The sequence below is a fragment of the Anolis sagrei genome, chromosome 6, assembly GCF_037176765.1.
Source record: "Anolis sagrei isolate rAnoSag1 chromosome 6, rAnoSag1.mat, whole genome shotgun sequence".
Taxonomy (NCBI): domain Eukaryota; kingdom Metazoa; phylum Chordata; class Lepidosauria; order Squamata; family Dactyloidae; genus Anolis; species Anolis sagrei.
The window spans coordinates 24,708,633-24,725,148 of record NC_090026.1 but is presented as its reverse complement, the minus strand read 5'-3'; the positions used below and the strand labels follow the sequence as shown (position 1 = coordinate 24,725,148).

Sequence of the window (16,516 nt, the reverse complement as noted above, 5' to 3'; positions counted from 1 at the left end):
AGACTCGTTCTTTGGAGGCCTTTTAACAGAGGCTGGATGGTCATCTATCGGGGGTGCTTTGAATGCGATTCTCCTGCTTCTTGGCAGGGGTTGGACTGGATGGCCTATGAGGTCTCTTCCAACTCTATGATGCTATGAATTCCTCACGCAGAACAGGATCTAGAAAAGCCAGGGCTGCTCTGCCTACAGTGCCTGCCAGAAAGGGAGACCTGGCAACTACCCCAATCCAACTTGCTGCATCAGCTGGGGCCCAGTCATTTTGCAAGAAGCGCTTCCTGAGGTTGCTCAGCAACCCTAGCATGCTTTCAATCCTCTCGTCCTGCGAGGTCAGCACAACCTGGCTCCATAGGCAAGATGCCAGGGATGTCAAACTTGGAAGAGTCCAGATTTTGCTCTGGAACCCCGCAACATGGAGAAAAATGGTCAAAAGAAAATCACAGCCAACACCTCATCAGGAACAGAGTTTTCTTTGTTGCTCTGATCACTACAAATAGAAATATGTTGGAGGTAGCACTTCTGCAACCTACATTTTAGGCACTAAGTATGCAAGAAGCAACACCAATCTTTTGCCTTGAATACTTTTACAGAACTTTCTGTACACTGTATAGTATTCTCCCTAAAAGCCAATATGACTAAACTGAGACTGTCATACTCTGTACATATCTTGGAAGACATAACTAACGAGAAAGGACAATAATGCTTGGTAAGGTCAAGGGAAGTAAGAAAAGTTGAACACTGATTTCCAGATGGATAGATGCAATCAGGAGCCTGCAAGAACTGAGAAGGGTGACTTGGAAATCTCTCATTCATTGGGTCACCTCAAGTTGAAATCAACTTGAAGGCAGTTAACATTAACAAACTTTATAGTGTGAGTTGGCCCAGACCACCCTAAACTTGGCAGAAGAACCAGGCTTGCATCCAAGTCCTAGAGAGACAAAAGCTTCTTTTCCCCTTTCCTCTAGATTCCAACAGCATTGCTGCTGTGAACTTGAGAGTGCAGATAATTTTAGTGTAACCTGTCAGTTTTTTAATATACATCCATCCATATATATAAGAACAGTTAGCAAATGGTTGCTGAAAGAAGGGAGTGTACAGGGGTGGGAAACCCATGGAGATCAGTAGAGGGGAATCAAGGGTAAAAACAAGCAGAGTTAGCTCTCATACAGGCTTATGTGGAATTACTTAGTGAGGTAGGTAGGCTTAACTTCGGAAAGAAGACCAAGAGGTGCCATGATAGAGCCGTATTTAAATATCCGAAGAAATGTAAAATAGTCTCTTCTGTTTCAGAGACTAGAATGTGAACTAATGGATTCAAATTACAGGCTGAGCATCCCTTATCCCATTCTTCTTTTGGAACATTTGCATACACACAGACACACAAATTTGCTTTGTTTTCTACTTGACATTCCTTTGGATATTCCTTGGGGATGGATATATATATATGGTAAAGATAAAGGTTTCACCCTAAAGGTTGTCCCCTTGTCCCCTGACATTAAGTCCAGTCGTTTCCGACTCTGAGGGTTGGTGCTCATCTCCATTTCTAAGCCGAAGAGCCGACATTGTCCATAGACATCTCCAAGGTCATGTGTCAGGCATGACTACATGGAGCACCATTACCTTCCCGCCACATTTGCATGTTTTCGAACTGCTAGGTTGGCAGAAGCTGGGGCTTACAGGTGGAGCTCACCCCGCTCCCCGGATTTGAACCAGCAATCTTTCAGTCAGCAAGCTCAGCAGCCCTTACTGCCATCGAGGGCTCCGCGCATATTCATATTTATATTATATTATATATAAAATCTTAGAGATGGGACCCAAGTCTAAGCATGACATTCATTCATCTTTCATATTCACCTTATACACAGAACGTGAAGGAAATTTCATACAATATTTCAAAATAATTTTGTGCATGAAACATAGTTTGTGTATACTGAACAAGAAAGCAAAGTTAGCACTATTTCAGCCACCCACAGGTACAGTTTTGGAGTATTTGGGATTTCAGAAATCTGGATAAGGAATGCTCAATCTGTACAAGAAAAGAGATTCCACCTGAACATTAGGAAGAATGTTTTTAATAAATGTTGACAGTGGGCTAGACCACCCTAAGGTTGGTGAACTTTGCATCTTTAAGCAGAGGATGGATAGGCATCTTTCAGCAGTGCTGCAGTTGTGCATTTTTGAATGGTAGGAATTGGAATGGATGGTCGTTGTGGCTCCTTTCCAACTCTAAAATTCTATGATTATATTATTCTTTCCCGCTTTAGCTTCCTTTCATGCCTGCAACAGTAGATTTTCCTGTCTGCTAACCCCAGAAAGCTATCAGTAAAACACACAACAGCAATGAAGGCTGGTGGAGGATTAGAAGTTGGTGAGGCCCCGACAGCTGCCCAAGATGTTGATCCTTGACACTGGCCCTGTAAGCAGGGATCAGTGCAAACAAAAACAAAAGCTCAGCAAGAGCAACAGAAGGTTGCTTGTGTCCAGACATAACTTAAGAAATCTCTATTTTTAGTCTCTATCCCTCTCCCAATATCTCCCGCTCAGTGTGCGACTTCTACCTCCCCTTTGCCACCCCAATGAGTTAGTTATTCACAAGGTCACACCTTTAATTTTGGATTAGTTAAACACGCAAGCATGTCCTTGGGGTTTTCAAAGTGTAAAAATGACTTTGAAAAATAGACTGGGTTTCTCACTAATTAATCCAAAACGCAATTAATTCAAACAGAAAAGGAGAAAAACGATGGCTGACATTGGTGTATGTCAAAAATCCCATTTCTTAGTTTTTCCTCCTAGGCATCCTGAATTATTTAATTTTAGATCTATGTATCTACCTACTTACCTATTAATGTGGAAATATGAAATATTTATGTACAGAGCTGCATACTTTCTAACTTGTTATTGTTCCTTTTAAACAACACACTCTGCCAATGTTATCAGGTGATAGTTTTCATCTTTGTACTGAACGAACCTTCACCTAAAGTATATCGAGCTGCTCTTAAAAGCGGAAGAGCAAGCCTGACCATTTTTCCTGGCCTTTTGGCAACTTTATGTACATCTTTCTAAAATGCTAGCCTCCAGTAATGAACAAGTATTAAATTGCTCCATTTTCAAGATGGAGCAACTCTTTTGTTTCTTCTAACAACATCCTTTTTGGATCAGTGCAGGAAACCACTCCGTTTTCAGTAGACATCTACAGAGTGCTGCCATCTAATTGTCTGGCAGGATTACTATGCCTTTAACACAATATGCAAAGGATGTGGCTTTGCCCAGCATGGAAAGGCACTGATGGAGAAAGATCCCCTATTGTGTATCTAAATCTCACTGGATTAATGCTATGTAGGCTGTGCTGCTGATAAAAGGTGGCAAATGCCAGAAGAATTGGAGAAATATGTGCACTCAACAGGAAGCTCAATGACTTGCTGAATGGGCACTCACTTGAAGGTGTGGTCTCCTCCCCGCTCCAAGGCCAGATCTCTGCGGCTGCAAGAGAAAAAGACAAGATTGGTAAGCATCTTTTTTCACAATCTTGCTTTCTTTAAGCAATCAGCTCCCTGAGTCCCTCTAGTTTCTCCCATAAAAAAACCATAACTATATATTCTATAGTTATTCCTCTTACTATCTAACTAAATAGAGTTGCCACTGGCTGAAGTTCTATGTATTTCTGTGCCTGGACATATGCCCTGCCAATTTTTTTGCCTTTCCGAAAGCTTGTTAAAAGAATAGAAACACCATACAAAGTCAAGCGCTGGCAGTTTTGCTTATTTGCTCTGTGTGTACCTGGTATTTCAATCTCTTCCCCCTCTGATGTCTGTTTCTGCACACAAACCATTTTCTGTTTCATTCAGACCTTAATTTTGTATCCCACTAAAATATATATTGTACATGATGTTTTGAGATCCTACATTCCCTCTGTGGAGTTCCACGTTCAACTCTGTGAATTGTCTCTTTTTGGAGACAAGATACAAGAGCCTATCTGTTAGACCTTTGTGTCTCATCCAAAATGTTCTCTTGCTACATAGCTGTCAAGCTTCTCCCAGATTACCCATGAGTGTACTTAGGGGCTGTGGAACTTAATAGGGATGGTGCAGTGATGATTTCTCTCAGAACTAAAAGAACCAGCAGCAGAACAGTTTAGAACAGCATTTCTCAACCTGGGAGTTGCAAGGAGGGTCCAGAAGGGGGTCCAAAGACAATCAGAAAACATATATTGGCAGCATCTACAACTCCCTAATGACAAAATCAACCCCCCCCCCCCCACAACCCCACCAGTATTCAACTTTTGGCATATTGGGTATTTGTGCCAACTTTGGTCCAGATGCATAGTCGTTTGGGTTCACAGTGCTCTCCAGAGGTTGGTGAACTACATCTCCCCTAAATCACTGTCAATTCCTCCCAAATCCCTCCAGTATTTTCTGTTGGTCATGGGGGTTCTGTGTGGGAAGTTAGTCCCAATTCTATCGTTGGTGGAGTTCAAGGGGCTCTTTGATTGTAAGTGAACTATAAATCCCAGCAATCACAACTCCCAAATGTCAAGTCTATTTTCCCCAAACTCCACCAGTGTTCACATTTTGGCATATTGAGTATTCATGCCAAGTTTGGACCAGATCCATCACTGTTTGCTTCCATAGTGCTCTCTGAATGTAGGTGAACTACAACTCCGAAACTCAAGGTCAATGTCCACCAAACCCTTCCAGTATTTTCTGTTGGTCATGGGAGTTCTGTGTGACAAGTTTAGTTCAATTCCATCGTTGGTGGAGTTCAGAATGCTCTCTGATTGCAAGTAAACTATAAATCCCAGGACTACAACTCCCAAATGACAAAATAGTCCGTCCCGTCCCCCCCACCAACCCCACTAGTATTCAAATTTGGGTGTATTGGATATTTGTTCCAAATTTGGTCCAGTGAATGAAAATATATCCTGCATATCAGATGTTTACATGACAGTTCATAACAGGAGCAAAATTACAGTTATGAAGTAGCAACGAAAATAATTTTATGGTTGGAGGTCACCACAACACGAGGAAATGTATTAAGGGGCCGTGGCATTAAGAAGGTTGATCATTCTCTAAACCACTGGTTTAGAGAATGATCCTAAGCAGGAAAGAGTTTCTGGGCAATGGACCTGTCCCATTCACTGGGACCTTCTTAGGAAGGAAGAGCTGTAGAAGTTGCACTGTTTCAGCAGGATCTTTCCTACACTTCCATGTCTTGGTCCTAGTTTGATACCTACTAGCAGTTCAACCATGATATACCCCTGCATTGGCCTTAGGTTGATGACCCCATTTAGCAAACACTGACCTGTTGTAACTGCTCCAGTAGAGTTGGATATTGGGTAAATTGGTTGCATGACTCAAAATATCCCGTTGTTGCTGCACCAGCTCAGTGTTCTTGGACAGTTCCTCCTGTGAATGAGCAGAGAAAGGGCGTTACTGAAACATATCAACCACTCTTCAGTTATAACAGTAGGCCCTCCACTTTTGTGGAATTTAGGGACCAGAATCACCAAAAATTTAAAAAACCCACAATTGTGGTGGAGGACATAGAGAAATACTCGTGCTAGGGAAGTGTTTGCTCTAGCATAACTTTATGGTCAACTTCAAGCCCAACTTGACCATAGTATTGACCTGAAGGATATAGAGAGTCCAGAGAAAACATATTAATCAAATCAGAAAATAGTTAGATCCACAGAAGTTAAACCCTAAAATGTAGAACAGTGGTTCTCAATCTGTGGTTCCCCAGATGTTTTGACCTTCAACTCCCAGAAATCCTAAGAATTGGGATTTCTGGGAGTTGTAGGCCAAATCACCTGGGGACCCACAGGTTGAGAATCACTGATGTAGAGGGCTGACTATACTTAAAGTTTAATTTGCAAATTTTCATCCAGCCTCATTAACTGTGCCTTAATACCATCCTAAGATTCAGAATTGTTGTGTAGCATCTTCTTTTATTTTTTGTTATTTTATTTTTTTGAAGGAAGCAATGCTTATTATCTTTGTGCTGTGTCGACCTCTGCTTGCTGACTTCTGAAAATCTGCCTGAAGGTGCAAGAAGAGTTCAAGGGCTCAGTCCCATCACTAGACAACTCTATTAACCTCCTTAAAGCATAGAAATGCCAAGGATGCTAAACAGGATCCCTCCTATGCCTCTCATATCACATATCTTGACAAATTCAAATTGATTTTTTGAGATGCTTTACTGGATGTCACAGGTCCAGTCAAATCACATTCTTCCAATCAAACTTCTCGTTATTTAGAGAAAGGAAAACTATCTTCATTCATTTCCATCAAATTTGTAAACAGACAGTGCTTGGGCCCTCGGGTTTAGCTGGCGACTGCTGAGACAACTCAAGCTGACATTGCAGAGTTCTCCTTTAATTAAGACAAATGCATCAATGTATAGTCAATCCTGTATATGCACAGGATTTCTACAGAAGTGGCAAAACCATGAAGATAAATACACAATTTTAACATTTCTAGGAATGTCTCGGTCCTCCACTGTAACCCTATGGTTGACTTCCACTGGAAATTGATAAAGAATCACATTGAATCACAATACCTACAGAAGTGTTCTCTCTAGAAATCTCTAAGTCTTCCAGTGCAATACTGGAAGACCTATAAATTCCTAGAGTGAACATAAACTAATCCACAAAAGTGAAACACACATGTGGAGGGGTGACTACACATCAAGCTGTAAGATAATGTTTCTCAACCTGGAGGTGTCAGAGGGGTCACCAAAGAACATCAGAAAACACAGTATTTTCTGTTGGTCATGGGGGTTCTGTGTGGGAAGTTTGGCCCAATTCTATTGTTGGTGGGGTTCAGAATACTATTTGATTGTAAGTGAACTATACATCCCAGCAACTACAACTCCCAAATGTCAAGGTCTATTTTCCCCAAACCACACCAGTGTTCACATTTGGGCATATTGAATATTCATGCCAAGTTTGGTCAAGATCCATCATTGTGTGAGTACACAGGACTCTCTGGATGTAGGTGAACTACAACTCCAAAACTCAAAGTGTATGCCCACAAAACTTCCAAAATTTTATGTTGGTCATGGGAGTTCTGTGTGCCACACTTGGTTCAATTCCATTGTTGATGGAGTTCAGAATTCACTTTGATTGTAGGTGAACTATAAATCCCAGCAACTACAACTTCCAAATAACAAAAAAACCCCCCCAACCTCACCAATATTCTAATTTGTGCGTATCAGGGATTTGTTCCAAAACTGGTCTAGTTAATAAAACACATCCTGTATATCAGATATTTACATACGATTCATAACAGTAGCAAAATTACAGTTATGAATCAGCAACGAAAATAATGTTATAGTTGGGGATCACCACAACATGAGGAACTGTATTAAGGGGTCATGACGTTAGGAAGGCTGAGAAACACTGCTTTAAGATGTTTTAGGCAACAGCCAACAAAGCTCAGTATGAGAGGCATACCCTCGCTCCTGTCTTTGCCACCCCGTTTGACATGCATGTTATTCTCCTGTTCAATGAACCTACCTGGCTGAAGAGATGTCCCACAATCATCTCAGGGATGGAGGATGTCAGGCCAGTCAGCTAAATAGCAAACACAAAATGAGATCAGAAGGAATGCAAAAAAGGGCACTATTTTGTATGAGTCAGATAGATGAATGCATGAGAAAAATTGAGATTTAGCTCATTTCCCAATAGCAAGGTATGGATCTTTGAGACATATTCAAGCCCAGAGCTTGGCTTTGGAACATAGAAAACATCACATAGAGGGTGCTTCCTAGCATTAGAGTATCTTTTCTTGCATCACTGAATTACTGGAAATTTATCTCTCAAGATTCAGAAACTGACTATATCTTCCATGAGAGAAGGATACTTGATACCACTTCAATGGCAATGAAGTTGTGATGAAGCAATGATACTTGCTTGATACCACGTCAAAGGCGATGGTTTAATGCTATGCAATCATGGGAGTTTTGTAAATAGTGCTAGGACCTCACCAAACTGCAGCTCCTGGGATTCCAAAGCATTGAGCCATGGTGACAAACATAATTCATTATATAGTTTGGATCAGGCATGGGCAAACTTCGGCCCTCCGGGTGTTTTGGACTTCAACTCCCACAATTCCTAGCAGCCGGTAGGAGGGCCGAAGTTTGCCCATTCCTGATACAGATGCATCCTTTGTTAAATATTTCCCAACCAACAATAGAAAAAAAGGGAATCCCAGCAGCTAGAAACTTGTCAGAGTAGAAGTTTCCACTAGCCTAGATTTAAGCATTAAACCGGGGGTCAGGGGGAAAAATTTGCAGACTGACCTGCTTTATCTTTTAAAAGTTTGAAGTTAATGAATATACACTTTTTTAAATTTTTGAGAAATATATTTGAATGAATAAATAAGACCCTGACCCTAATTTGGGCGGAACTGGAATAGATTTTTTTTTCATGTCAGGAGCAACTTGAGAAACTGCAAGTCATTTCTGGTGTGAGAGCATTGGCCGTCTGCAAGGACGTTGCCCAGGGGACACTGGATGTTTTACCATCCTTGTGGGAGGCTTTTCTCATATCCCTGCATGGGGAGCTAGAGCTGACAGAGGGAGCTCATCTCCCCGGATTCGAACCTGCAACCTGTTGGTCTTCAGTACTGTCGGCACAAGGATTTAACCCATTGTGCCACCAAAGGTTCCACTGGAATAGATTCACACACTGTACATTTGACGAAAGAGGTACAGATATTTTCCATCTCAGTCCACAATTACATCTACAGTGAACTATGAAAAATAACATTCAGATTTAATTTACACTATGTTCTAACGAAGTAATGATGTGTGCATGTGAGCAATGGCATTTTTTCTGCTTTGGGCCAGCGTGGCAAAACTGTCACCTTGCGGTCATCAAGGGGGAGCCATTTTTAGTAAGAGACAAGACAGGCAGCCCAGAGAAGACGGCTATTGATGCCTTGAGAGACAGAAAGTGTGAGAAACAGGAAAAGACAGCCAGAAGCACCGCTCTTGAAGAAACTGCCACAGCGTTTCCGGCCGAGGCTGAGGAACATGCCCTTTGGGAACTGGGGAGACTTTGTGAGCTGGGTTCACCAGCAGCTGATGGGCCAGGAGGTCAGCGAGAGGCAGCTGGAGGCAGCATACAATGGCTTACAGAGGAGCAAGAAGGCTGCAGAAAGCTGGAGGCAGGTGCTTGGGAAAATGACGAAAGGGCAGCGGAGAGGAAGCGGGGCCATTCCCTCAAAAACCAAATCCATAGAGCCTCTCGACTGCCAGAACCATTTCCAGCTGGTCTTTATAAGAACTGGATTATTTCACTTTTAAAATTGCTGTCCATGTTTGCTTCTCCCTCCTTATAGCTTCTTCCTTTGTGTTTTGTGGCTTTTTTATTTTTGCGTTTCTAAAATATTTTTGAGTCTCCTATAAGGAAGAGAAGGTGGGATATGAATACAAACAACAACAAACTGTAATCCTAGGGAGAAGGATGTTGTTTCACTTCACATATATAAAATGGTTCTGATATCCTTTTTGGCTGGAAAAGTAGGAGAGAAATGCTTTAAATAAGTAAAAATCCTGCAGGTCGAATTTTGGCAAAATGACAATTCTGGGAATTTTGGAAGGAATTTGGAAATGAGCCTAGCTTTGCATCAGGGCCAGATAAGTGCAATAACTAATAGTGATTATAAATCCATTGTATACAGGAGGTAGAGTCCCTCTTCGGGGGGAGAAGGAGGGGTATAAATATAGGAAATAAATAAAAATAGGTAAAAGGTAAAGGTTTTCCCCTGACATGAAGTCCAGTTGTGTCTGTCTCTGGGGGTTGCTGCTCATCTCCATTTCTAAGCCAAAGAGCCGGCGTTGTCTGTAGACACCTCCAAGGTCATGTGGCTGGCATCGGAGTGGTACCTATTGATCTACTCACATTAGCATGTTTTCAAACTGCTAGGTTGGCAGAAGCTGGGGCTAACAGTAGGAGCTCACCCCGCTCCCCAGATTTGAACTGGTGACCTTTCAGTCAGCAAATTCAGCATCTCAGAGATTTAACCCACTGCACCACTGGGGACTCCTGATACAGGAGGTACCAAGTTCAATTTCTAACTTATTTTGATGCATGATTGAAATAACAAAAAAAAAAACTGCTGCCAGAAGGTATATTATAGGTTGAACAGTCCATATCTGGAATCCGAAATCCAATTTTTTCCAAAATCCAGAAAACCATTTCCGGAAAGCATTACCAATAGTATAGGTTGAGCCTTCCATATCTGGAATTCTGAAATCCAAAATAATCCAAAACCTCAAATTGCTCATAACTTTGCTTTCTAATTATTCAATTGTACACAAACTTTGTTTCATGCACAAAATTATTTTCAGGCTTTGTGTATAAGGTATTTATCAGTGGTTCCCAACCCGTGATCCACAAGAATGAAAATATGATTCACAGCCTCACCATTACTACACCGTTGCCTCTGTGGCGAGCAGACAGCAACTACTGGATGGCATGTGTTCTGAATCAGAAACTAGAGCTGATGTGGTCTATCCAATGCAATTTTCTGAATCAGCAACCCAAATAATCAAACCAAATCTGAAGTTGACCAAAAATTGATTCGTAACCCTTTTGGTACTAATGTTGGAAAGTGGTCACTGGTTAAACTGGTCCCTGGTCAAAAAAAGGTTGGTAACCATTGGTATATATGAAACATAAATAAATCTCATAGATCAAAGATATCTCATTATGCCCATCGGTGCAAATGCAGGTATTCCAAAATCAGGTGGGGGGGGGGGAGGGGCCCTCACAACTCCAAATACTTCTGGTCCCAAACAGAACTACAGATCTGGAACTATTTCGTATTCTGTAAGAATACTATTTTGCATTCAGCCCATGCATTCCCCACTCATCATTATAAATGAATGTCACAGCATGGTTTGAGTTTCTTTCTGGACTTCTTTTGTTGCTAGGTTTCTTTGACAGTCAGTTCACTCATTACAGCATTTGTTTAAAGCTACAGTTCAGTAGGCCATCCACAGTAGGCACAGGAGCTTTGCAAAAGTGGCAAAACATTTTTAAAATTCCAGTTTTCTTAACCTGTCAAGGAATATCTATGTCCTCCAGTGTGACTCTGTTAAACTTCTGCCAAAAATTGAACAGAGAGTCATTTTGGAGGACCTGGAGAACATATTAATCAAATTTGCAAAAATGTGTTGTCAAAGCCTTTCATGGCTGGAGTCACTGGGTTGCTGAGAGTTTTCTGGGCTGTATGGTCATGTTCCAGAAGCATTCTCTCCTGACGTTTTGCCTACATCTATGGCAGGCATCCTCAGCGGTTGAGAAGTCTTTTGGAAAATAGGCAAGTGAGGTTATATATCTGTGGAATGTCGAGGGTGGGAGAAAGAACTCTTGTCTGTTTCAGGCAAGTATGAATGTTGCAACTGCCCACCTTGATTAGCATTGAATAGCCTTGCAGCTTCAAGGCTTTGCTGATTCCTGCCTGGGGAATCCTTTGTTGGGAGGTGATTAACTGGCCCTGATTGTTTGTTGTCTGGAATTCCCCTGTTTTTGAGTGCATGTGGACAATTTCAACAGAAAGAAGGAAACCATGAAAATAAAATCTGGCTACCAGTATTAGAAAACTCTAAAATCAGGACAGTAAAGAAAGAACAACATTCAAAAATGGGAATTCCAGACACGAAACAATCAGGGCCAGCTAATCACCTCTCAACAAAGGATTCCCCCAGACAGGAAGCAGCCAAGCCTTGAAGCTGCAAGGCTATTCAATGCTAATCAATGTGATCAATTGCAGCATTCACACTTGCCTCAAACAGACAAGAGTTTTTTCTCTCACCCTGGACATTATTCCATAGACATATAAAACCCACTTGCCTAGTTTCCAACAAACCTCACAATCTCTGAGGATGCCTGCCATAGATGTGGGCACAATGCCAGGAGGGAATGCTTCTGGAACATGATCATACAGCTTGGAAAACTCACAGCAACCCAAGTCTGCAAAAATTAAACCCACATCTGTAGTAATAAACATTATTGAATCATTGGGCTAAAGACAGATTGGCAATTTCTCTCAGGAACTAGGTGTCACATGCATTACATGGAGCTGTGGCTCTGCTCCTTCACCAGCCTCACCTTGTGAGCTGCCCAGTCCATCCATCCCTTGGCATTAGGGTCAATGTTGATCAGAACCAAACCCTCCACAGTGTTTGCATGAGTGAGCTGCAGAAAATAAAAACAAACAAGAAAGGTTATTCTATCATGTTACCAGTGTTAAACATTTACACCACAATGGTGTGTTGCTCACCACACTTCTCATCTCTTTTCACAGATTAGGGTAATCTTTGCAAGGAGCTGAGTGAACAGAATGATCAATAAGATGGGATTCTGGGGTGTAGCAGTGGGAGCAGGGGATGCAATTACTGCCCAAATAACTATTCTGTCCACCCAAATGAATTTTTCCTTTAGTCCACAATATTATAGCACTATCTATATAAATAAAAATGTAATGTTCGTTTGTCGGATTAGCATACGTCAAAAACCACTGGACAAATTGACACGAAATTTGGGCACAATACACCTATCAGGCCAACAAGTGACCATCACTCATAAAAACACTGAAAAACACAGTGGAAGGGACTTAAAAAGCCAAAAAAAGAGAGCAAAAATGCTACAATGCATGCACAAAATGACCCCCCCCCCCCCGGCAAAAAACCCCACACAATAGCATATCCACACTCTCTTTCGGACTACAGCTCCCAGCATCCCCAAGACCAAGCCTCTTAGGAGAGGAGGATGGTCCAAATGCACTGCTTTCAAACTACAAGCTTTCTTCTCCTTGGATTTCTTTGAGAGCATCCCAATCCCTGCTTATTTCCAATTTCCTATTTTTGGACTATAACTCCCAGCAATCCTCCAAATAGATTAGATAGATTAGATAGCAATAGATAAGTAGGTAGATAAATTGATCAGGGGGACTGCTGGGAGTTGCAGTCAAAGAATAGGTAGAGAAGGTACAATGGGGAGAAAGAGGAAGGGAAAGAAAAGGGAGGGAGGGAAGGAAGGGAAGAGAAAGAGAAGGAAGGAAGGAAGGAAGGAAGGAAGGAGAGAATGAAAGAAAAAAAGAGAAGGAAGGAGAGAAGGAAAGGAGGAGAGAAAGAGGGAGGGAAGGTTGGCTACAGCAACACGAGGCAGGTACAGCTAGTAGTAACATAAAACTTCAGTTGTAAGAGGGCTTCAGCAGCCACAGAGAAGAGTCAGGAAAAGTTACCAAGAGAATGTAAACACAACAAATACATCCACACCATGGAGCCAAGCCTTCGATTGCAACCTCCATGAATATGAGAGGCATTCTGTAAGACATTTTAATGTTTATTTCTAAAGTTTTAGAAAAATGCAGTGAGGAGGGTAGACCAATAAGTGACATGGAACTAGAGATACACCTCTGAATACCAGATGGTGGAGACATACAACAGAGGATATCTGTTGCCTTATTGGCTTCTTAGAGGCAGCTGGCTAGACAATGATGGAAATAGGATGTAGCACTCAATGTACCCTTGGCTTGATTCAACAGGGCTCTTCTTATGTTAATGATTTCTTCTTCTTCTTTCCCCTTTTGGCTGAAGGGAGATTTAAACCAGAACACTGCTCTGTCTCTGACACAATGCCACATTAGCTCTCCTACAGCGCCTTTCCAATAATACTGAACAGCCAGCGTGGTTGGAGTGTCAGAAGAGGCCTCCGGAGACCTGGGATAACCCCTCCCACCATCCTGGCCATTGAGGTTGACCTTGGGACATGGAGTATCTTTCATTCTAGCCAATTTATTAGGGTTCTAAAAAGAGAAACAGGGTGGCAATAAGGTGGGAGAAAAGAATAACACACACCACCTTGAATTTCTTAGAGGAAACATTAATACATTATTAATATTAATGTATTAAGATAATCCCATTGTGAAAATCAGGATGAAATATACCTACTGACAGTCAAATCAAGGCCCAACATTTACCACCACTGGCTAGGCTAATTAAAGCTAATGGGAGGGTGTTTACTCCTTTATTTTGTTGATGTATACCTCACTTCTCTTCCAATACTGGAACCCAAGTCAGCTAGCCATGTGATTAAAAAGAGATACAACTCAAAAGGCAGAAGCTGACCACTGAGACCCCTTCTACACTGTTCTTATAGCCCAGGATCTGATCCCAGATCATTTGCTTATCCCAGATTATATGGCATAATCCAGTTGAAAGCAGATAACCTGGGATCAGATCCTGGGATATAAGGACAGTGTAGAAAGGGCCTTAGGTGCATTGAGCGACATAGGAAATCCAACAAAAACAACAACATTATATTCGATTAATGAATAATCAAACCCACAGAAGTCAAATGATAGAATCATAGAGTTGGAAGAGATCTCATGGGCCATCCAGTCTAACCTCCTACCAAGAAGCCAGAAAATCGCATTCAAAGCACCCCCAACAGAAGGCCATCCTGCCTCTGTTTAAAAGCCTCCAAAGAAGGAGCCTCCACCACACTCCAGGGCATAGAGTTTCACTGCTGAACAGCTCTCGCAGTCAGGAAGTTCTTCCTAATGTTTAGGTGGAAACTCCTTTCCTGTAGTTTAGCGCCATTATTTTGCGTCCTAGTCTCCAGGGCAGCAGAAAACAAGTCTGGTCCCTCCTCCCTATGTGTTCCCCTCACATATTTATACATGGCCCTCATCATGTCTCCTTTCAGCCTTCTCTTCTTCAGGCTAAACGTGCCCAACTCTTTACATCGCTCCTCACAGGGCTTATTCTCCAGACCCTTGATCGTTTTAGTCGCCCTCCTCTGGACACATTCCAGCTTGTCAACATCTCCCTTCAATTGCAGTGCCCAGAACTGGACACAGTATTCCAGGTGTGGTCTGACCAAGTCTGAATAGAGGGGTAGCATGACTTTCCTGAATCTAGACACTATACTCCTACTTATGTAGGTCAAAATCTTATTGGCTTTTTTAGCCACTGCATGAAATTGTTGGCTCATGTTTAACTTGTTCTCCACAAGGACACCAAGATCTGTTTCACACGTCCTGCTGTCAAGCCAGGAATTGTCCCCCATTCTGTATCTTTGTATTTCATTTTTCTGCCTAAGTGGAGTATCTTGCATTTGCCCCCACTGAACTTCATTTTATTTATTATTTATTTATTTACCATATTTATATACCGCCTTTCTCAACCCGAAGGCGACTCAAGGCAGTTTACAGTCAGCAATCAATGCCCAAAACAACATAAAATATAATTTAAAACATTAACATATATTTTAAGCCATATAAAAACAGTAGAAACAAAAAAACCCAATAAAAACATAAGTCCTCAGCGTCTCATTACTAAAAATATTTTCCAGTTGCATCGTCCAATCGTTTCGTGGATCCAAATTAGCCTGTTACTCTGCAATTGCAAATACTTGCTCAAAAAGCAAGGTTTTAACTCTTTTTCAAAATGTTAGGAGAGAGGGGACCGATCTGATATCCCTAGAGAGGGCGTTCCATAGCTGAGGGGCCACTGCTGAGAAGGTCCTGTCTCGTTTCCACCAATCACATCTGTGAAGGAGGCGGGACAGAGAGCAGGGCCTCCTGAGACGATCTTAAGTTCCTAGCTGGTTCATAGGGAGAGATATGTTCAGACAGGTAAGTTAGTTTTGGTCCATCTCTCTAATTTGTTAAGATCATTTTAAATTCTCTTCCTGTCTTCTGGAGTATAGCTATACCTCCCAATTTGGAGTCATGTCAAACTTGTTGATCATGCCTTCTAACTCTTGATAAAGTCCTTAATAAAGATGTTGAACAGGACCAGACCCAGGACAGAACCCTATTTATGGCACTCCACTCGTCACTCCTTTCCAGGATGAGGAGAAAGCCTTGGTGAGAATCACCCTCTGGGTTCGTTCGTTTAATCAGTTACAGATCCACCTAACTGTAGTTTTGCCAAGCCCACATTTGACTAGCTTGCTTGCCAGAAGGTCATGGGGGACCTTGTCAAAGGCCTTACTGAAATCCAGATACGCTACATCCACGACATTTCCTGCATCTATCCAGCTTGTAACTCTATAGAAAAAAACCTGCAAATGTGTAGGGCCAACTGTATTACAACACACAACATGTGCTCTCCAGTGGAATCAACACAGGTTCCCTCCTTCCTTCAAACAGCAGCTCAACCAATAATCCTAACCTCTGCCACACAGGACTATTTCACCCCTGTTAGGGTTAGGAAACAGAATCAGTGGTCTGATTCTCTTGTTATTTCTGAGATGTCCAAGTCACAGTGAGGGGAGGCAATCTGACCACAACAGTTTGGCATGCTGATTATGTCTCGAATGTCTCCTCACATGACCAGCGCTGGCTCTTAGCTTACTTACGCTGTAGCGTGCCAGAATGTAAGCTCCAGCGCCGACTCCAATTCCAATGATGCTGGTGAAGCTGTGGGGAGGAGAAAGAGAGGCAAGTTACAAAAGTACCCAACCATGTCAGAGCCGCCTGGTCTCCAGGATTTCTTTTAT

General features: G+C 42.0%; 1 protein-coding gene across 7 annotated transcripts in view; it reads right to left on the bottom strand.

Annotated features, from left to right (window-relative positions):
* Positions 1-16,516, bottom strand: part of NDRG2 (NDRG family member 2) — a 63,085-nt gene that overhangs the window by 11,251 nt on the left and 35,318 nt on the right. For all 7 annotated transcript variants that reach the window (XM_067469944.1, XM_060780605.2, XM_060780602.2 and 4 more), the window contains 5 exons: positions 16,376-16,436; positions 12,116-12,202; positions 7,511-7,567; positions 5,296-5,399; positions 3,433-3,477 (listed from right to left, as the gene is read on the bottom strand). In XM_067469944.1, coding sequence (XP_067326045.1) covers positions 3,433-3,477; positions 5,296-5,399; positions 7,511-7,567; positions 12,116-12,202; positions 16,376-16,436 — 354 coding nt within the window. The remainder of the gene's footprint in view (positions 1-3,432; positions 3,478-5,295; positions 5,400-7,510; positions 7,568-12,115; positions 12,203-16,375; positions 16,437-16,516) is intronic.